Source organism: Delphinapterus leucas, chromosome 9 (genome assembly GCF_059928025.1).
Source record: "Delphinapterus leucas isolate spDelLeu-1000000601 "Yukka" chromosome 9, BTC_Dleu_Yukka2, whole genome shotgun sequence".
NCBI lineage: Eukaryota > Metazoa > Chordata > Mammalia > Artiodactyla > Monodontidae > Delphinapterus > Delphinapterus leucas.
The window spans coordinates 15,876,951-15,900,539 of NC_143137.1; the positions used below are offsets into that span (position 1 = coordinate 15,876,951).

The 23,589-nt window shown below is 41.0% G+C and overlaps 1 protein-coding gene across 2 annotated transcripts in view; it reads left to right on the top strand.

Moving 5' to 3' along the window:
* DGKI (diacylglycerol kinase iota) overlaps positions 1–23,589 on the top strand; it is a 452,138-nt gene that overhangs the window by 310,841 nt on the left and 117,708 nt on the right. For both annotated transcript variants that reach the window (XM_030759800.2, XM_022580220.3), the window contains one exon: positions 14,688–14,788. In XM_030759800.2, coding sequence (XP_030615660.2) covers positions 14,688–14,788 — 101 coding nt within the window. The remainder of the gene's footprint in view (positions 1–14,687; positions 14,789–23,589) is intronic.

The window sequence follows — 23,589 nt, forward strand, 5'->3', positions numbered from 1 at the left end:
CCTTTCTGCATTTCAGTTTTTCAAATATTAAAAAGAAATGCAGTTGATCTCTGGGATTTCTATCAGCTCTGAAGTTCTATCATGCTAAAATTCAGGGCACGATCCTAGACTCTGAAGATCTGCCCCTGAGGGATCTAGCAGTTGAGACTTGCCATGGGATGTACAAGGTCATTCTTTATCCTTAGTACTGATCAGGCAGGCCAGGCCCTGTACCGCCTTGGTACACTTTTGCCTTGCTCTCAGCAAGAACCCAGGCAGATTTTTTCATTTAGCCAAAGAGGTAATATGGGCCTGAGATTGAGTTGTGATCACATTTAGCATCCTGATAACTGTATGTGGTAGCGATTGCTATCATTGCCATCCCATAGATGAGAAGACTGAGAATAAGAAATATTGGGAAACTTGCCTAAGATCATATGCTATAAAGTCATAAAGGTAACACCCAGGGCTCTTTGAAGATGGCATTTAAGGCACTGAATTCTGCAGTTGATATAACCTCTGTTCATTTTCCTGTGTGTTTATCAATATATATGTAACTTATGTGTTTTAATCAAATCATACTATGTAAACTTCTCCCCTTTTTAAGAGATGACTAACTCCCCTCAGAGATGACTAACACTTTAGAATTCAATTTGAGTGTTTCAAATGCTTGAATCTCTGGTAGTACAGGTTTGAAGTTTGTGTTATTATACGAAAAATGTCAGAATGACAAACCCCAGTTAAAAATAAATTCTAGTGTAGCTAAAGAAGGGGGAGAGTCTTTCGGGCTCGTTAGTAATGGTGTTGGGTCTGTAAAAGAGGCTCTTCGGGAAGGGTCCTGCTCGCATCCTCAGGGGCTGGATGGCGCTTGTGTTCTCTTGGCGAAGGTGAGCACGGCTCGAGCATCTGGTGCAGTTATGTAAAGGGGTATTAGGACTCCCTCGGCATTTAAAGTTACATCTCGTTGCTTTTAAAATTTAGTTTTAGAGATGCATTATTCATGTCTGCGTAGGTGTAGAAACAGTCCTGCGAGTCAGCACTTCTCGTATAATGAAAGGTCACTTCAAAAGAAAAAACAACACCAAAAAAGTGAAGCCGATACTCACTCAGGTGTTGGCTTGTTGCAGAGCATGGGGCCCAGTGAGCTTCGGGGCATTTTGGGGTGCAGTCTGTTGGGCAGGACAGAGAGGGGAGGGAAATTCATGAGTTTTGTTTGTTTAATCAAAGTAAATTTTAGAAAATTAAAATTTAAAAAGCCTGACTTTAGAGGTAACATTAGTCCAATAGGGTCTGATAATCCTAACAGTGATATCAAGCCGGAAGAGGTTTCCAAGTGAGGTTAAAATTTTGGAAAGTAAAAAATTAGATTCATCTCATTCCTCTATTATGTATCTTTTTATCAACGGTAATTATAGGAGTAAAATGAAGCGCGTTAGTTCTCTTAGTGCATCATTTTAATAGGCATCTGTATTACTTTGCTAGGGATGCCATAACAAACTACCGCAGACACAGTGGCTTAAACAACATAAATTTATTTCCTCACACTCTGGAGGCTGGAAGGCTGACATCGAGGTGTTGGTAAGATTGGTTTCTTCTGAGGCATCTCTCTTTGGCTTGGATATGGACATCTTCTCCCTGTGTCTTCATGTTGTCTTTCGTCCCTGTCTGTCTCCTAATCTCTTCTTATAAGGAAACCAGTCAGATTGGTGTCCATATGACCTCATTTTAACTTAGTTCATCTTTAAAGACGTTATCTCCAAATACAGTCACATTTCTGCAGCACTGGGGGTTAGGACTGCAACATATGAATTTTGGGGGCACACAACCTAGCCCATAACAGCATCATACTAGATAAATTTGAATAAATTTTAGGGTTTTTTTCTGTCACCAACTGTGTGAAGGTTGAACTTTGTGTATACACAAACTCCATAGTTGTATATACAACTATAGAGTTGTATATACACACAACTATCAATACATGTATTGATCGTTTAATTCTTTAAAATCTTTTTTTATGAAACTGTCTAAGGGGCTAAAGGACATTGCTCTTTTATTTATAGTAGATTCTAAGTATTAACTCTCTGGGTACAATAAGACTGGTGACCTCTATGAACCAAAATTCATCTTCTGTAAAATAAGGTGGTTTACAGTATGAACTTTAAATTTTTGTTCAGATCTGAATTCCTAAAACATTATCATAATAAAACAACTATAAAAATACAGATGATAAATGGCAAGGAAAAGGAGTAATTTTGCTAGTCTTTGTGAATAAAAGATTTACTTACAAATGGACTCTTCACCCAGAATAAAACTAAATACTTTTAGAAAACAGTTATTAATATCCTTAGATAAACTGATACAACTGCGATGTTAGTCATAGAATTGCTGCATTCAGAGAGAAAAAAAGAAACATTTCAGTTTTTACTCCGGCACTGCAGTGATAACTGATACCATATTCTGCCATAGAGTATGAAGAACATATCAATAACAGAGAAATCCAGACGTTTGTTTTGAGTGTTCCAAGAGGGTATTTATTTCAAATTGCTTTTCTGAGGTGGTAATGAAACGCAACGTGCATTTCATTTATAGGAGAGTTTCAGTTGAATTATACCGATGCAATTGAGTTTCCCTCCTCTGTCATAATACCCTGAAACACTTATATGAAATGAAAAGAGAGTACATTTTAAAAGACATAAAAAGAAAATACTTGATGCTAGATTTAATTAATCCCCAGAACTCATCCTCACATTTTGTGTCAGAAAATGGAACTCTGAAAAGAATGTAGCACGTTCTAAAAGTTGTAGCTAAGATATTTGAGTAAAATGAACATGGCATTGGAAGAATTACAAATGGAACAAAAAAGACAAAGCTTTTCAGCTTTATATTACAGAAGACTGTAATTATTTTCCTTAATTAATCATTTAGGCTCTGCTGCTCTCGAAGTGATTTATGTCCTCTAGTTGGGACATACATAAATCTTTTGGTCTGGTGGTATTTTGATGTATAGGCGAAGTAAAACAATTACATGTTTCCTTGAAGAAAGGTTCTTGGTTTATGAGTATGTTAGGATACTGCCTTTGGTAGAGACTTGATCTAGTTAAATGTGATAAGTGAGAGGATAGAAACAAATGGGACCAGCAGAAGTACTCCAAATTATTTTCACAATCTGTTATGACATTTTCAACAGAAACCTTTTTTCCTCTCTTTTCCTATTTTCCTTTTAGTATTGGTAGCACTAAAATATTAACCAATTAATATTTCAGCTGGTTATTTTGTGTTTGTTTCTTCATCGTCATCCAAGTAATTTGTCTACCACTAAAAGTATATACTAAGGAACTTTTTTTCTCAAGTTTACTGTCAAATCTTACAAAAGTTATTTTTGTTGATGAGTAATTGTGGTAGTAAGAGAATTGTTCTATGATTTTTACAAGTTCTGTTCTAGCAGTGTGTCTTTAGTCTGTCTATTCTTATACTATCAAGAAAGATGGTTCCAAAATTAAAATTCCTTAGTCATTGGATCAGAAATTAGAGAAAGGTGGTGAAAAGTTTCCCCCTAATTTGCTGAATTTGCTGAGTTGGAAAGAAGAGTCGGGTTTAGAGGATTCTCTGATTCTTTTTTCTTGGATTTCTGACAAGGACACATGGGGTAATGGGGGCACATCTGTGTTACAAGTGGGGGACTTAGCTTTCCACCAACTGTAGGTTGATGGATAGGAGAGTTAATGATACCGTGTCTCTCTCCAGAGCTAAATGCAGCACCACTGAGTATTCCAAGCCTTGGCAAGCCATTGTCAACCTGGGAGGAATGTGAGTCAAAACACAGCGCAGGGCTTCCCTGGTGGCGCAGTGGTTGAGAGTCCGCCTGCTGATGCGGGGGACACGGGTTCGTGCCCCAGTCCGGGAGGATCCCACATGCCACGGAGCGGCTGGGCCCGTGAGCCATGGCCGCTGAGCCTGCGCGTCCGGAGCCTCTGCTCCGCAGCGGGACAGGCCGCGACAGTGAGAGGCCCGCATACCAAAAAAAAAAAAAAAAAAAAAAAATAACGCAGTGAAATACTACCTATTAAGAAAAAACAACTTTGCAAATGTTATTTCTCTGATATCCAGTTTTTAGGAAAATATATGAGTCTTTTTATAAGTCTTTCTATCAGCCTATGGAAGGCTGAAACCATTTATGGAAATGTTTCTTATGTGATGCCATTTATTGTCGGGCCAACACTTAGTTTTTATTTTCTTTATATGAAACAAAACATGGAATCCTCTCCTTACTGATCCTGTTTCCTAGGGATGCAGAGCTCCTTCCACACAGTTTGCACGATAACTTTTCAGTAAGAACACATCTTGTAATTCATGCATCCAATCCTTTCTCAAACTAATTGGAGTTACAGCATTTCTCTACCTCAATAGACAGTTATATTTATTTTCACTGCATTACTGCTTTATGCATTTTTGGCCACTGCTTTGTTTGGTTATTTTTACTTATAAACAATTCTAAATTCTTGATTTTTTCTGTAGGTTTATAGGTGAAATAAATGTTAAATACTAAAAATTGTATGTATGGTAGGGTTTTTGGTTTTTTTTTGTAAAAATGTTGTTTTAATGTTATATAGACACCCACTCAAATACCTCCACTTGATTCATGAAAGTGCTTAGTTACTAGAGGATGAGCAAATAAGTTAGGTTTTAAGCCTACTTTCAGTGTCTTTCAGGACGTATGTGAAAGGCCAGAAGTTTTTTCTTCTGTGAAATGATACTTTTTCAGCTACTCAAGTCCTATCACTTGCTCCATGCTCTCTTCCACCAAAGAAAAGTCAATTTCTTTATCAGTTGCAAATAAGAGCAGGATATTACAACAGTTAACGACTGCACACCCAAGGGAAGATTTTTACCACTTAAGTAGCAAATACATAAACGGTTTTCCCTTTGTTTGATATATTGAAATTGAAACTTGAAGTAAAAAATATTTTCCTTTCTGAGCACATGAGATCTGAAACCATTTAGATGGCTCGGGAGTAATATTATCCTATTATGTCTCATTGGTTCAAGCCCAATGGTTCCTTATCATTGGAGATAGTGATTAATGGAACAGCAAAATAATTCTCTATGCTATTGCAGGCTACGGTACTCAGAGTAGCTCATATTAGCGTTTTATGGTAGAATCTTTAGTCATTTTTAATGTGGGAAACCTCCGTTACATGGAATTACTTCATAAAGTGGAAGTGCTTTGGGCTGGGTGTGATGAAAGACAGGGCTTGAGTTCTCTACGTTTCCCATTCCAGCTGTTCTTCATCTCAGCAATTTGACTTTGTAGAATTCTACTACAAAAATGCATATTCTCTCTTCCTCTGATTTCCATCCCTCTTTATTTCCTGTGGTATTTGTTTTCCTTGCCTTTCATCATGATTTTTTTTTTTTTTTTTTTTTTTTGCGGTACGCAGGCCTCTCACTGTTGTGGCCTCTCCGGTTGCAGAGCACAGGCTCCGGATGCGCAGGCTCAGCGGCCATGGCTCATGGGCCCAGCCGCTCCGCAGCATGTGGGATCCTCCCGGACCGGGGCACAAACCCATGTCCCCTGCATCGGCAGGCGGACTCTCAACCACTGCGCCACCAGGGAAGCCCATCATCATGACATTTTTATACTCTTTATGTACTCCAAATTTTATACTTTTAAGCATAAAGTAGTATAAAAAGAGTATAAGTGGGAACTTAAGGTGTAAAACTCCTAAGACTTCTTTTTTTCCTGAAAAGTTGTCATCTCTAGTTACCAATTCAGCAAATATCAGGGAAGGAGATTCCACTTTCATAAGACTGTAGATGGTATCTAATCACAGGTAGAAATTCTCCACTCACATTAAGCAGAGGCAAGCCAGAGAATCAACTCCATCCGTGAGGAGAGCACAGCAATGATAAGACACGCGAGCATTGAGGTTATTCCCTGTTTGTTGGCTTTAGCAATGGGAGCTGATTTTTCCTTTGATCCAAGTTCTGTTGAGTGGTTCTCATTCTGAACAATGGTGAACGGTATGTGTAACACGTGATTCGGTGGAACGAATAATGTAGTCAGTTATCGTGAAAAACCACTTTTCTCATTGCAGAAGTAGCAAGTCTAGATGGGAAGCAGTAACTTACAGATGTTGAAAGCCTCATATTTAATACACGTTGTGGGAGATGTAAAGATAGATGTATATAGATAGCTGGGCATTCAGTTCTTTTTTAATTGAGATTTACAATATTATATTCATTTCAGGTGTACAACATAGTGATTCAGAATTTTTATAGATTATACTCCATTTGTAGTTATTATAAATTATTGGCTGTATTCCCTGTGCTGTACAGTATATCCTTTTAGCTTATTTATTTTGTACAGAGTATAAGGGAAGGTAACAAAATCATCATGTCGTGATCACGTTTACATTTCACACCGCCTGCTGCATCTGCAGTGTGATGAGGGTGTTCATGGGCGCCAGGGGCACAGTTAGTTTAGGTGCAAGATGACAGTAGTTTGGTCTTGGCCCATGAGGGTTTTAGTGGAGGGGGTAGAGAAGCGTCCATATTTGGAAGATACTTAGAGGAGGAGAAAGGAGGAGCAGGTGGAAATTTAGTTCGGAAACCAGGAGAGCTTTTTGGATTGAAATCCAAGAGAAAAGAGCTTCAAGGAGCAGAGTTAACCACAGTGTGAAATGCTGCTGTAGGGAGCATTAGGGTGAAAACTAGGAAGGAAATTTAAAATGCGTGAATAAAGGCAAAGGAGAAAGTAAGAGACTGAGATCTTATGGAGAGGAGAGTTTGAGTTTCCACAACTTAAAAAGTAAACCTGTGTCTCTGGTACCCGGAAGTTGTAACATTAAGTGTATGTGGGGCGGGTTCCACATAAAGGTCTCAGAGTTGGATGACCGAGCCCTCAGCAGCTGTGGCAGTCACTGCCACAAAAGCAAATGGGTGGTAAGGAGAATCTGAAATATTGGTCAAGGCTATTGGCCTTTTTCTTTTCCCTTATAGCAGAAATGATGAAACTGCTGTACTGGTCCAGCCGCTTTGTGATGCCACCAAGTAAAGCCACTACTAGTTCGTCCTCTTTGCTTCTCCTTTAAATGCCAGGAACCTAATAATGCTAATTTCACTCTATCATGTATTCATTTATTACAATTTCAGAAGCACAGAAATGTATTCCGCTTTCAATGGAAGCATGAAAATCTGCATTTCAATGTGTATTTGAAGATCTCAAGAAACTTTAAAGGTGAAGTTTTGTTTCAACCAATGGCATCAAAGTTTTTTGATGTTTGCTACTTGTAGCCTATTTTTAATTTATTAGCCATGAAGGCAGCAAACATTTCTCTGATATATGTCTAGCTTTAGTGCTTAAAGTTTACATATGTTTGCCATTAGTGCCTGTGGCTGATTACCTCAGTGACTTAAAACCCAATTCCGACCCAAATAGTAGAAGAAAAGTCAATAAACAGAAACCACGGAGAGAGAGCCATTTAGATTCTTTAGGAAGAATTTACAAATGCTTAAGAGCGATCTAACCAAGGAATAGGGCACTTCCATCCTGTACCTCACAAGTAGACAAGGATGGGGCAGAGGCTGACCAGCCATTTGCAGATGGAATAGGGGAATATGGCATCAGACGGAATAGCAAATATTGAATTAGGTGACATCTGAGATCTCTCCCAACCCTATAATGCTTTAATTCCATTACCTTGTTGGAGATCTGGCAGGCTAGCTGTCTCAAATAATTTGTAAGCTGTGGCATATTATATTAGCCACCTCACAGATGGACGTCTTAAGGAGCCAAGAACTTAGTGAACATCTATCAAAAACGAATTAACAACCTTTAAAGGTACTTTCTCAGAAACATATGTCGGACAGTAGGAGGTCGTGATTGACTGCTGCTGACGCGATTTGGGTTTATCCTTGGCTCCAAATTCAAAAACCCTTTTACAATTTATTTCACAGTCCTGACTTATTGTTCTCTACTCCAGGCAGGAGACAACTGTATTATTAGAGTTCTCTCTGAACTCAGCAGGTGTCAGAAGTCCATTTTAATCTCTGTTCAGAAGCCTTGATTCAATTTGGTTTTACTGCTCAATGTAAAGGGGCCTACTTGGATGTCTTCTTGGATAAGTTATTACCAGTCATAGTTTGGAAATGTCCCAGGATAAGTACGTAATTTCTAGGAAGTTGCTAAAGGGAAGGCCATTAAGTATAGTTATATTTTAATAAGGCCCAGCCTGATAGCTGATGAAAGGATTGGTGGTAAATGTTTCTGGTTCACCACTATTTAATTAAAGAACAAGCAGTCCTGAAATGGTTTATGTGCCTTTCGGGCAGGGACATCCTCTTTTCTTGTAAATTCTTCCCTCTTTATTTGTGCAGATCCCACTAGAGATAAGATGCAAGGGGGTGAGAGAGCATAATGCAGCATGGATTTACCTCCAGATCTAGAGAGCCAGATGGACAAAGGACAGAAGTGGACAGCCAAAGCAGGGGTTGCCTGGGGCTCCCAAAGAGAAAAGCCTCTAGTGAGCATCTCATGGATGGTCTGATGCCACACTGTGCTCAAGCCTCAGGGCCACTGAGAGTCCCAGAAGGATTTGACTTTTTTTGCATTTCACTCATTTATTTGTTATTGTAAACAACTCAGACCAGACTCTATTTTAGGTGCTGGAGCTGCAAGGAGGATGAGGAAATAGTCTTTCATCCCAAGAATTCACACTAGAAATTAATATTTTAATCAAAACTCCATTCACAAAACAAGAACCAATTCAAATGAATTCTATTAAAGATTGGTTAGAAACATCCTTTATTATATCTAGGTTATGACTGAATACAATCTCACATTTACATTTCTTGAAAGAAATTAAATCTACAACTATTACTACTACTCCTTCTCCTCCCCCCTCCTCCCCCTCCTTCTTCTTCTCCTCCCTCCTCCCTCCCCCCTCCTCCCTCCCCCCTCCTCCCTCCCCCCTCCTCCCTCCCCCTCCCCTCCTCCTCCCCCTCCCCTCTCCCTCCTCCTCCCTCCCCTCCCCTCCTCCTCCCTCCCCCCTCCCCCCTCCCCTCCTCCTCCCCCCTCCCCTCCTCCTCCCTCCCCTCCCCTCCTCCTCCCTCCCCCCTCCCCCCTCCCCTCCTCCTCCCTCCCCCCTCCCCCCTCCCCTCCTCCTCCCTCCCCCCTCCCCCCTCCCCTCCTCCTCCTTCCCCTCCTCCTCCCTCCCCCTCCCCCCTCCCCTCCTCCTCCCTCCCCCTCCCTCCTCCCTCCCCCTCCCCCCTCCCCTCCTCCTCCCTCCCCCTCCCTCCTCCCCCTCCTCCCCCTCCTCCCCTCCTCCCTCCTCCCTCCTCCCTCCTCCCTCCTCCCTCCTCCCTCCTCCTCTTCTTCTTCCCCTCTTCCTCCTCCTCCTCATTATTATTATTATTATATCAGGCCTCAAGAGACTTGTGATGCTTTTCTACCTTGCAAAGGAAAACTCTATATATGAGTAACAAAGGCCCAGTTAAATTACAGTTTGTCATAAAAACCGATGAGTCTACATAGTGGTTTAGGGGTGAGTCTTACACTGAACCATTTAAGAAATGTTAAAACAGGACTTTTTCAAGGTACAAAATGTAGACTAATTATACAGCTTTAAGGATGTCCTCTGTAATGTGAATTAGGATTTGTATCCTTAATATCTTTAAGTAGAATATCTTGCAAACATTCACAGTCCCCACTTGCATTCTCATTCAACGGATGATAGATGGCTATGTAACTCTGCACCTTGTCTCCCAACCCATGTCAGCAGACTCAAATCCTGCTAAGGTTTGAGATCTACTAACTCCTATTTAGAGCTATGACTATGGCTTCTGCTGTGATATTACTATTCAGGGCTCAGTTTTTTTAAAAAGGCCTGTGGAAATTGAAGAAGCATCAAGATGCTAATAATAGTAACAAAATAACAATACATTATACTTGAAAACTTACTATTTACAGGAGTGTGCTAACTGCCTTACATGCATCTTCTCATTCAGTTCTCACTATATTCCTATCAGTCCTGTTTTCAGATCAGAAAATGGTTTCGAGAAGGTAACTTTAGAGCGCTGAATGTCAAATGTGTGTTAATTGATAGAGTTCAGATTGGAACTAAGATTTTGCTGATTCTGCGTTCTGCTTTATGGGCTGTGCTGTATTGTCTTAAGGTTAAGTGGTGTTACTGCCAGGTGATTTGTGTTTCCAATGAGAAGAAGGGATTACGTGATGTTAATTGTCTGGAAGTGGGAACAAAAGCACCCAACTCATCCCTTCCATCCGTGAGGGGGTGCCTGTACATAGGAGACTGGGATGAGAGGAGTCTTTTATCAGTCTGTGAGAGACAATGTGTAGTAAAGAAATTGATTGAAAGAATGAAGAAGGTTGGAGGCATGAGGAAGGAATTTGACACTAATGGACTGAAAGCCTCTGAAGAGTCAAATAAAAAAATCTATCGGCAGGAACTAAAGGGTAGCAGAGAACCATGAGAATTAGATCTAAGTTGTGTTCAGGGAGTTGTCCTGATGGCTCTGCACCTACCCCCCGCCCCCTCCAGCATCTCAGGGTAACAGGTGTGCATAGGTGGAGAGAGAAGGTACAGTCTGGAGATTTTGAGGCCCCTGTTAGTGACTTCAGCGAGAGGTGCTTTTATTACGGTTCTTGAGAAAGTCATGATGAGGATATTTGGGAGTTAAGTTCAGAGCCATCAACTTCCACTCTACACAAGGAATGTATTCTTGATGTTTCAGAGGAAATTCATGAGAAGGCGACAGGTTGGGGCCATTGTCCTGATTTTAAAGGATGTTCACTGATTGCTGAGTCCTATTTTTAGGGACCTTGAGGGGTTCCATGGAAGTCAGGTTTAGACCCCTGATACAGAGCTTAAATTAGTATAGAGTAGCTTGGGGTAGAAGTTGGCACAAAGGCAAATCCATTTTTACCAGGTTGTTAGTCTCTTCTATGCTCTGCTAACTTTCTTGGCAAAATTTAATTTTAGAAAACTAATGGCACTGCTGTTCCCCAGAGTCCAAGGAAAAGCTTTGTCATCCTTCACCTCCGGTCAGCCATTAATGGGACACTAATATATTTTGCCATCAAGGGACACAATCGAATTACTTGGCTTTCATTTAATCTCTGTGCACTTTTCTCCCCCATGTTCTAGTTGTCTGTTTTCATGTTATCACTTGACCTGTAAAATACCAAGTGGGAGAAGATCCGGGAGAATCATGACACCAGCCAGGCTAGACGGTTTGCCCCCGGAGGAAGCCCAGCAGCTTGTTAGAAGTATCTAGGGAGTTCCTGCATGTGCCCTAATCTCCTTCCAATACCTGACAGTAGCAGATGCTCGTGTTTATTAGGCAGGACCTTACCTGAAAGAACAAGCTTCAGCATAATAATTATACCGATAATACCTAATATCGAGCACTTACAATGTGCCAGACATTTTTCTAAGCACATCACCTGTGTTGACTCACTTACTTCTCATAACATCCCCGTGAGGTGAATACTGTTATCATCCCCACCTTTCCTGTGGGGAAACTGAAGCACAGTTTCCTGATTAACCAGTAACTGGAAGAACTTTACGTCCAATCCAGTCCATCTGACCTAGAGTCTGAGCTCTTAACCACTTTGCTGAGCTGCCTCCTGTACCTACTCTTTATACCAGGGTCCAGAGTAATTCAAAGGGATTATCCATCAGGGACCCTCTGGGTGAATGTCCTCAACCTTCTTGATTGGCCTGATCTGGGCCACCATTTGATAGCAGGCCAAATACCAGGTACCCTAGTCAGAAGGCTGGTTTTAAGCAAGCTGCCACTGGTGGGAAAGTGGGATGTGTTGCAGGTTGTTGGGAGAAGATGGGAGATGAGAGCAGAAGAGTGAATGTGTAGAAAGTGGAAGGAACAGAGTGTTGGCTGGTTAGTGAGAGTCTCCACTCTTTTCCATTCTGGAGATGAAGTGAGATAATATATGAATTCATAGGGGACCTGGAAAGTTCTATAAGATTGGTGGGAGGCTGTGGTTCAGGGGCAGTAGTGTGTGGTGGGAATCAGTGGGTTCAGATGAGAACCTGGAAGGCAGAAGTGTGTGGACAGACAGCAGACAGTGTTGGCTTTTGAGAAAGGTGGTTCACACTGGTTAGCCCACGGGCAGCCCCCTGGAGGAGGGGTGCGGGGACCGGTCTGCAGTCACTCTCTGAATCCCACTTCCAACTTGGCAGCTGCTGCCATAGCCAGCTCTGGACTCCAGCTCACTGGAGAGGACCAGAGCTCACTGCCACTAGATCTGCTGTTACCTCAAAAAATGTTTTGGCGGAGCTCTTTCAGCCTCTGCCCTCTCTCTTCTCCTGTTACAGAGTATGATGGGCCACCGCGTTCTATGTTTCCAGCTTCCCTCTTATCTGCTACGCTTGCAGGAGAGTGTTTGCTAATTATAATCTTTGCGGTTCACTGGAGTGAACTTGACATTAAAAAGATCGGGCACCTCTTGGGAGTTCCTTGGCGGTCCAGTGGTTAGGACTCCGCGCTTCCACTGCAGGGGACACAGATTCGATCCCTGGTCGGGGAACTAAGATTCCCACATGCCATGTGGTGCAGACAAAAAAAAAAAAAAAAAGATCAGGCCCCTCTTAATTTCAAAATCCGCATTTGGTGTGAACGGTGTGTGGTTACTCTGTTAGTAATTCTTTCCTATCTACTTACATCTAACACCTAACACTGATATAATCCTTACTTTTACTCTTGCCCCGAGTTACCATTTATTTACTTATTGATGTACCTTTAAAATAATTGCGTTACTTTTCTAAAAATGATGATACTCAGTGTAAAATAATCCCCAAATCCCACCATGTACAGGTAACCATCTCAAACAGCTTACTGAACATTTTCTTCAGACACTTCTCTATAAACTCCGAAATTCCACAATTCCCATGAAGGAGATTATGCCATATGTAATTTTCGATGACTTTTTTTTTCACTTAACAACATATTGTACTCAGACTTTCTTTTAAAGGTAGACACTCATTTGTAATATTTGCCCTGCGTTCTCCTGTTTGTACCAACAGTTTACTTAGCCAGCCCCCTGTCGATTGTTCATTGACCAAGAGTCTGAGCATCACGTAGGGATCGTCCGACTCTGCTAATCCAGGCTCTATGGCTTTGCTGTCAATCTGTGGGATTCTTGGCATCGTATAATAGAAGGAGCATAAAAGGAATGAATGAAGAGTCCAAGACTCTGCTCCCAGCTCTGTCACTTAGTAGCTCTGTGACCTTAAAATCACTTTACCTTTCTGAATCTCAGGTTCCCTACCTGTAAATGGCGGTGTGGGTACGTGTGATATTAAAGGTCTGTTCTGCTCATTCACAAATGTGCTTTAAACCACATCTCCCATCCCAACTTACACATGTCAGTTTTATTCACCAGTGCCTGTTAAGTTGGAGTATGTATGGAAGGAGTTGTTACACTTTGCCCTAAAATGAGTTTTTAGACAAGAGAATGAAATTAAAATTATTTCTCCCTCTTCCAGAGCTGCAGTGAAATTGTGTGTGTGAGTGCATGTGTGTCTGAGGTTGGGGTAGAGGTATCCTGCCAATATTTTTCAAGTATCACTCTGTCCTTCCATCCATCCTTCTCCTCTTTCTTCTCTCTCCTGCCCCTTCCTCCTCTCTCGTCTTTCCTTCCTTTTTTCTTTTTCCCTTTCTCTCTTTTCCTTCCTTCCTTCCCTTCTTTTCTTTCTTTCTTTTCCTGAAGTGAATTGAGGACTAATGCTATTCTTTCTGCTTCAGTCAATGGGGACTTCTACCCCATAATATAAGACAGGAGAAGCAATAAAGACAAATGGGGATTGTGTTATATTAATATATTGAATAAATGTACTGTTCCATAATGGTGATGATGAAGATCAAATTATTTCCCTCGACTAATGCCCATGATTAAACTATTTTGAGAATATTAGTTAAAAACATCCAAGGAATCCAGGTAAAAGCCTTCTGAGGGTGAATAGGACGCTTCAGAAAGTTTGGTACGACCCCCTTTTAATTGTTCACTATCTATCCTGAACCAGTTTGAATTCCTTTAAAATGAATTAAATACTTCCTTCTCTTCCTAAAGAATGCATGTTGTACGTGTTTTAACACTTTTCCTCCATTTTGGGGTCTTCAGTGGCACCATCACAGGCAACATTTATTGTAATTGGCTTTGACTGAGAAGTGCCCCCAGGGAGTTCGAGGTGTGTGGAGCCATTTCATTCTCAGCCCCGTGCTTTCTGGATTCTTGGTTTGATTTTTATGTTTTCCTGTGTCTTCTGAGAGCCAAGCTGTTATGGGCATATTTGCTAAAGCAGTTCTTTCCAGCTCTACACCACTTCTCAGCACTTCAGATTAGCTGCATCTCATTTATTGTGGAACTTAACACAGAATCTTATTGGAGTTTTTAATAAGTTAGTAAAAAAAAAAAAAAATGAGTGGGCTCCAGAAGCTTTTTCTGCTTATTCCCATGTTCTTACCTCCATTCCAGAAACTTGAGGTTTGCAGAGACGTGTTCTCCAGATAATTGCTGTATTCTCATCAAGATCCCATGATTCTGGTTTGAATGTGAACTCTTTCTTCTTCATAAGAAGAGATGATATTGCCTTTAGTCCGTCCAGGTGCATATGACTCCCAGTTCCATTCTCTCCTTGATATCTGACCATGCGGTTCTTGTTTTACAGTCCCCAGTCTGTCCCAGACCGTCTGAGGATCCGGGTGAACAAAATCAGTTTACAAGACTATGAAGGATTCCACTATGACAAAGAGAAGCTCCGGGAAGCTTGTAAGTTGGAAGTGCCTAATGGATATCACGGGATCAGCCTGTTTTCAGCTTCTTGATCCTCCTTGGTTTGATGGATAGATTCATCTTGTGTCTGAAAGTCATGATTAAAGAAATGAAGGGAAGTGTAGTAACATGTGAACCCCAAGTGATGCTCTGTGGGCTGAAGAAGATGGAACTAGAAAAGGAAATCAGAATAAACTAGTTCTGCTCTTGATGCCACGTTAGGATCTCTTGGTTTATTAACCATTTTAGTCCCAGGCTGACCTAAAATGAAAAAAGCAGAATGATGGTGATACAACATGGTATAGTAACATCTAGAAAATTCTTAAGACAGCACACGTCTCTTCCTGGAGGCTGCATTACCAAATACTGTCCTCATTCTTCATGCCAGGGTGACAGAGTTATCTGGGAAGACACGTCCTTCACTTCTAGCTGTTATGTGATTGTATGACGTCAAAGAAAGGCCCACAGCGTAGTAAATGTCAGGGTAAAATGAGTCATTGATGAGGTGACAGTGCTTCTGAAACCTTAAGTTGAGTCAACATACAAATTCCTTTTCAATGTTCGTATTTTCCATATGCTTCTTTAAATATATATAACTGTTAGTTCACCTTGCTCAATATTCCATATTTATTGGGCATTTTTTACATTCCAGTCACTATTTTAGATCTTTGTCTGTACCATGAAAATATATGAGGTAACTGGGGAACGTCGGCCAGAAGCAGTTAAGACGACAGGTGTGTTGGATATTAGGGTTCTCGGTTCCTTCTTCATTGTGGGGGCCAGTAGTCAAGTGCAGTAAAGGCAGAGAAGATGAGGGCCAGTGTCCAAGGGCACAGGCAGGGATGCCAACAGAGAGAAGGGAGCGTTGTAGAGAACCAGAGATTTATGAACGAAAACCCAAACTGGCCCCAAGTGTGGACCTGCCTGAAGGTGTAGAAGATGAAAATAGTTAAAACTGGCAGGAGTGGAGTAGGGGGCACATTTCTGAGCTCTGATTCCTGAACCTGTGATCTGTAGTGGGGTGTACTGGATGGAAGTCCCGAAATCCAGGGACAGTCTCAGGGTGGGGCAGGGACTTTCAGATCTGGAGGTGACAGTGAGCAAGGATCCGCTTCCCCCGTAACTCAGGCACTAAACCTACCAGGGCATCCTGTATGGAATTTCTCTCTCCATTCTTTCACTGCGTCAGCTTCCTCAACCCTCTTCATCCTTCTCCGTAAACGTCAGTATCCTTCAGCTTCTCCCCAGCCTTCTCGCTCCATCCTTCACTCCTGTTCCCTTTGGTAGGGATGCTTTGAGGTGGAGGAGGAACAATGCCCCGAGCCTCTGCATTTCCCCCTTCTGCCAATGGCAGATTATATTTTCTAATGTAAATGAGATTATGCGGGCCAGACTAGCACAAAATCTAATTTAACCGTAAGGTGGTGGATCTATATGTTTGCAATGGGAGATGTAGCTACAGTGTCAATTAAACTGACTTTTAGAGGCTACTAATGATAAAAGAATGGTGTTTTATGTTCTTTTTCTTACAAACTTCTAAACAAATAGCTTACAAGTTTGAAAAATTAAAAAAGAGACTGGATCTCAAGCCAGTAATATTTTGCAGCTTACTGTCAACTCTGAGGAGAGTCAGTTAGGAGTGGGGAAGCTTTTGAAATTTTTGGCTGAAATGAGATTTGAAGCTTATCTGTGGATTTCAATGACCTCTTCTTATCTTTTCTGGGGCATTATCTGTCCACTATTGCCAGAGGTAATTGTGATTTGAGTTTTTACAAGATGACATTTCCTGGCAAGTACTCTGCTTATCATCTCTTATGTGATAAAACATCTATGTGAGGAAACTTCTTATATCAAATTGGGGGAGGTGACTTGATATAAATATAAGTCCAATAAATTCAGCCATGTCTTTTGGGACCCAGAAGAACAAAGAAACTCTCAAAGAGGGAATCAAAGCATTATCTCATTTTAAAGATTTGAGGAAAACAACATATGAATTAGAAGTAAAAGCAGCCAACTCAGTCATTCTACATTTAATATATGGTGATGATGCTTCTCAACTGTGGTTGCTCAGGAAAGTTTGTCCTTGGGGGTTTATGGACTTATTCACACTCCCCTTTCTTCCCCGGCTCCAAATTGCAAGTGACTACAGATTCATGGGAAGGCCGACAGCTCAAACTGAGTATAAAGGCAAAAACCTGTTCAAATCCCAATGTGCAGTGCATGCCAAAATAGGTTATTTCTGAAGCATTAATGAAATGAAATAGAGAGAACACATCTAGATAAAAGGGACTCTAGGAATGTGCTCTGACCTGCATCCTGGAAGAACAAAGCGGGTGAATCCTCTTGGGTCATTCATTTATTGTCAACATCCAAGTCCGAACTAGAGCAGGTCCTGCATTACTGGGTTCAAAAAATTAGTTCCCTTTCTTGATGATACACCAAGTGACTCATCCAGGCAGCACGTGGCTGTTCTCCTTCACCATTTAATAGAATCTTGCTCATGTGTCTGGATCATTATTCACATTAGATTACAAGCTCAGATGTTTGTTGTCCTACAAAGCCCTGCTTCTGTCTGTAAGGCAGGACTCCATGGTAATTACGGGAGGGCAGCCCTTTTCATCGCCATATTTATTTTGGCAGAGAGAAAGATGGCTATAGTATTTTAAATACTTCCTGTCTCCCTTCCATTTAGCCCCAACTCACCTGGCGGCATTTCCTCTAAAATGATAACACAGAGAGGGTTATTCTTTCTCTCCTTCTGCTCTTATTGGTAAATTTCAGACTTGCTTAAAACAGTTATAGTTTTTTCACTGGATTTATGAATTATTAATCCTCAAGATAATGGTTATGTGGTCCAAGAGAGGAAAGTCTATTCAACTTGAAATAGAACATAAGGAGAAAGTAGCCATATTAAAAAAAAATTCTTCAAGTACATCTATAATAATTATAGCAGAAACTCACTCCCATAATCAGAATGAAGTATATAAATGGGTTCTTAATAAAGCATATAGTCTAGGCAAAAGGTAATCAGTTTTTTTTAATTTCTTATATTTCTAAGTACAAAAGAGTTTCACTGACACATGACATACATGTTTATATTTGGAATGACTTGATACTGGCCAAGATGTAACTCTGTCTCCGGTAAACTGGCTAAACTTTACTCAGGCATCAGCTTACTCTGCACTTCTGAGTGGCCATGAGTCTAGGGCCTAAAGCAGAAAAGTAAAAACTAGTTTGGAACTAACTGAAAACAGATGTAGCCTATAAAGGTGGGGGGCATTGCCAACATTTGTTGTATATCAAACACAGTGTTCAACAACGCTTTTACATACAGTATCTCAGCACCATGGATATTATCCGGCCATTTACAATTTAGTGTATCTATATAGTGGATAATATCTCAGTATATTATTATCTGGTTAAGACTAATGATTGTGGCTAATTAGATATTTAGGCAGTTGTCCTAATGGAATTTCCTTGTCTTCCTTGTTTAATGACTCAGTAGAAGCGTCAGAAACATTTGTGTTTGAATCTCACTTGCAACCTTGATAAAGTAATTTTACTGATGACCAAATCTCTCATCTCTCAAACGAGAATATAATTGCAGCCTCGTAGGGTGCTACGGGTTACATGTAATGTTGTATATGAAAGCCCCGCTGCACAGTCTGGCAACGTTAGCAAGCCTTCCCAAAATGGTAGCTGTGATTGTTGGAGCTGCTATTCCAAAAGACACTGCTATGACATTGCCCTTCAATCTGCAAGTCCACAAGCCAGGCTCAGAGCGGCTGCCCTTTTTTTTATATATATCCTCTCACCAAACTGCACACACCATCGCCACCCTCCAACTCTCTTTCTCACTTTCAGAAATAGAATGGAAAACACTAGTATATATTAAAGATTACAGAAAGAAACTATGAGTCATCATTTGATTTACTTTTATTGTGTCAGCTAGTACAAGAGACTGCTACGATGGCAAGGCATTCACACCCGTGAAACCCATATTTGGCCATCTGGTCAGATATCTGCAAACTCCCTCTCTTAAGTCCTTGTACATTTCTTAAGTGCATCAGCTGCTGTCCATCATGGAATATTTAAAAATAAAGTTTATTTTGGAAAAATTTTAGATTTGCAAAAAAGTTGCAAGGATACTACTAGGAGTTCCTACATACCTCTTACCCAGTTTTTCTCATTGTTAAACATTTTATACCATAGTACATTTGCCACAGAAACTGATATTGCTTCATTACCGTTAACTAATCCCAGTCTCCTCTGGCCTCTGACAGTTTGTCAGTCTTTCCTCCACCCCCCACCCCCATGACCTTGATTGTCTTGAGGGATACAGGCCAGTGACCTGTACAATAGCCCCTATTATGGCTTCATCTGTTGTTTTACTCATAACTAGACTGGAGTTGTAGGTTCTTAGAAAGAATACTGCAGAGGCGAAGTACCCATCCCATCCCGTCATATCAGGGGTTACCCGATTCCCACATGACATGCTTGTGATGGTAACCTGATCTCTTCGTTAAGGTTGTATTTGCCTGGCTTCTCCACCGTGAAGTTCCTGTCTTTTTACTTTCCCTGTGCTATTCTTTGTAAGTGAGTCACCATGTTTCACTCATCTTCAGAATGGGGGGATGTGGATCATTAGATTTTGTTTTGTTTTGTTTTCAGTTTTTATGGATGACTCAATTGCCTCTGATAAACATGCCAAGATGGTGGAGCCATTCACTCATGCATGAATCCATGCTTCCAAAAACTGTACATTTGTATCAGTTATATGTTGGCTATCACCCTAGATGCTAGGCATTGAAAGATGAAACCAGGACGTGTAACATTACAGTGTCATTTTTTCAATACACATTTATTGAGTGCTTACTCTGAGCAAACAGCGGTGGAAAAAGAAAAGCATAAATAATCCCTGAAAAAGCTCAGGGAGCTTTTTCTCATTTGATGAGGAGTATGATAGAACTAAGGAAACCTATGTATCTGTTTTCTTAGTAAACATTTAAATAACGAAAGGAAGGGATCGAATATATAAGCAAGCGTGACAAAAGCCAATCTAACCACTAATTAGCTGAATGACCTTGGGCAATGCATTTACCCTCTTCAGGCTTCAGTTGCCTTATCTGCTAAATGCAGTGGTTAAACTCTATATTTCCTCAGGGTGTACTATACGGGAATAAACGTTGATCCCTGTAGAAATGACATAGGACTTAAAAATTTTCCTCCTGACGTGTTTACTTAGGAAAGTTTTTAAAGCTCCAACATCATTCATTGTAATGATTGCAAGCATCAGAACGTGTTAAGTGCGTTTTGCTTCATGAGTTTGCTAAAAACACTGATTTTTTCCCCCTATCGATTGCTTCATCTAAAATTGAACCTTTCCCCATCCTAACAAGTTGACAACAGGGCCGTTCAGTAGAGATTAGGCCTCCATTTGGTGGAGGTAGGCGTTCCATTTGAAATCTGTCTGAGGAGTTAAATGATGTCAGTCTGTCCTCTGAAGGGCACTGGCCATTGCTTTGCAAGTGTTTATGTTTATTTCTATTTTCCTGAGTTGACATTTACTCAGAGTTTTGTGTTTAGTTTCCTTTACTGTTCTCCCCTATCTTTTGTCTGTATCTTGTATTTATCCTTAATAAAAATGTAATGCCGATAAATAAAAATAATTGTAGTTAATGCATATTGTACTATTACTGTGAGCTAGCAAATGTCTTAATATTTCTACACATATCATATAATTTAATTCTCCCAATACCTCTGTGTACTAGGTAGCATGGTTATCCCCATTTTATATATAAAGCAACTGAGGCCCAAGAAACTTAAGGAAAATTCTAAGGACCTGACATTCTGAATACTTATTTAATCACTATGCTCCCTATTTCTTCCAAGTAGTAGTTATTTTCTTTTATAAAATATTTTTAATAGCATACTTGTTTTTAAATCTTTCACAATACTATTTCAAATGCTTTTTTGTATTTAAACTGACTTTACCTTAATTTACCAGACTCTGGTTTGTTGGACAATTTTCTGTTTTTGGATCTTTCTCTACCCCCCCCAAATAAATCTTCTGTTCATAAATCCATGTATTTGTTGACTGCTTACCATATTTCTAGTACTACTTCAGTTGACGGGGATACTGAAAAGTGCCTGCCCTCATACAGCTTATGCTCCATTTGGAGAAATAGACAAGTGAATAAGTGATATAGCAGTAAGTGCTGTAATGGGAAATAACGCAAGAGTGACAAAGGATCCTATTTTTGATAAGGTGATCAGGGAGAGACTTTCTAAAAAGGTAACATTTAAGCAGAGACCTAAAAGTAAAGGTTGAGTATGCACCTGGATTTCTGAGGGAAGAGTGTCCCTAGGCAGAGAAAGTGGCTCGTGCTAAGGCCCTGTGGTGCAAACATCCTTGGACTATTTAATGCACAACAGGGAAGCCCATGTGGCTGGAACCTGGTTAGTTGGGTGGAGAAGGGTATGAAGTCATTTTGAAGTTGTAGGAAAGGGCTGCCACGTGGAGGGGGCTTGTAGACCATGGAGAGGCTTTGAGTTTTATTCAGAATGTAATGAGAGGTTCCAGGAATTATTTGAGAAGGAGTATAACATGTCTGCATTTATTCTGAGTAATTCTGGCCGCTGAGTGGAGAATTGACTGCTGGGCTGTGAAAGTAAAAATCAGCGCACCAGATACAAGGCTAACATGATATTCCAAGTGAGATGTGTGCTGGAAGTTGAGGGAGTTGAAGTAGCAGAGTTGGGGAGAAACAGTTGGACTTCGGATCTATTTTGGAGGTAATGCTGGTAGGATCAGATGATGGATTAGCTGCACTGCGTAGGAGGAAAGGGTGATTCAAGGACGCCTCGGAGGTTTTGGGCTCAGCAACTTGGTGCATAGAGTTGGGGCAGATGTAGAGGACCCAGCGGTGACCAAGAAGCACAGAGTGAGCTAGGAAAACACAAAAGACAGGAGCGCTTGCTGGTTAGAAGCCAAGAGAAGAAGAATATTTTACAAAAGAATAGTGACAACTAGGTCAAATGTTCTGTGAAGGTGGAGGGAGATGCACGCTAAGAACTGGTCATTGGATTTGGATGGAGGGGGGTTATCAGTAACCTCACAAGAGGTTGTAGAGGGAAGAAGGTGAATAGAGCAGGTTCATGTGCAAATGGGACCAAAGGAAGTGATTCCACATAGACTGCCCTTCTGAGATGTTTAACTGGAAAGAAGAGAAATGGAATGGGGGCTGGATGTGGAATCAAGGGAGGTTTGTTGTTGGGTTTTTTTTAATTTGTAAGCTAGTTCAGCTGTGTAGGCTGGTGTGCGCGCCGATGGGACAGTCCACTAGAAAGGGAGAACTTGATTCAGGAGAGAGAGGGCCAGCTGCAGGAGCAATGCCTTTGGATAGGTGGAGATGGGGTCCAGTGCACGGTGGAGGGGTGGGGACAGTCCCCCGGAGTACGGGGAGGGAAGGCAGAGGAGTGGGTACAGAGGCAGGTAGGTTGGGGGATTTGGTACCAGGGAGAAGCAGAAGTTCTATTCTGATTACTTTTATTAGTGACACAAGGAGCAAGCGTTACTAGCTAACAGTAGGGAAGGGAAGTGTATCTGTGTTCAGGGTCAAAGAAAAGGGAAAGTTTGAAATAGCCATTTGAAGAGTGAGACAGTGAGTGGCCTGGGAGGAATTGCTGAGCAGCACGTTAGATCTGGAACCTTGAGCTCCTTGATTTTTTCGTAAGCATGGAGACCCTGACCTGTCAGTTCCTGGGGGTCTTCTTGGCTTATACACGAGTGCATTCCTTGTCTTGCTAACTTCCAAGACTCAGATACCAGGGGAATATTAGGCTGAAGGACAATGATCTTATTTTTAATATAATCCCCTTCATTATCTAATTCTGTTTATGATCCAAAGCCTTGCTTTGTGTACAAGAAAATAAGAAGTGATTCCAGAGCTGTGCTTTGTTAGATGCTAATGATGTTAGTTAGGTCTCAGACAAGGAAATAGCCTGAAGCGCTTATACTGTCATTGTATTCTTCTTTCCTGGTTAAAACTTAGCCTTGGGTGATGAGAACCATCAATTGCAGGTATATTCTTAAGTCTTGCCCAAAGGAACATTTTTCCTTTCTGTTGGTTTATCCTGTGTACAACACACACGCACACGCACACACACACACACACACACACACAATAATGACTAATTCTCACTGCTTATATACCAACCTAGTCCGGTTTGTTGTTACCTTCCCAGTTTGCCAGCTCTGGGATATGAACTCAAATGGTTGTTACGTTTCTTTTTGAAGACTTTCTTCTAAGAACTTTGCATAGATTTGATACTTTTTCTTTCTTTATGTTAATGTGTGTTTGGTGTGGCATTAGCCACTGCAGGGTCACGGCATCATGTTTAATAATACATAATAACAGTGTTTGCCTGGTGCCTCATAGTTTACAGACGGCTGTCGCATACACTGGCTGCAGGCATCAGCAGAGGGACACTTACAAAGGTGGCTTCACACAGGCTCACGCAGCTGCGACAGGATTTTAGTAAGAATTTACATCTCCTCTCTCCTAATCCAGTGCACTTTCTAACCACAACCCTCCTGCTTTGTAAAGACATAGCTGTGCACTTACAAAAATGTGGGGTTTTTTTAACATCTTTATTGGATTATACTCGCTTTACAATGGTGTGTTAGTTTCTGCTGTATAACAAAGTGAATCAGCTATATGTATACATATATCCCCATATCCCCTCCCTCTTGTGTCTCCCCCCCACCCTCCCTATCCCACCCCTCCAGGTGGTCA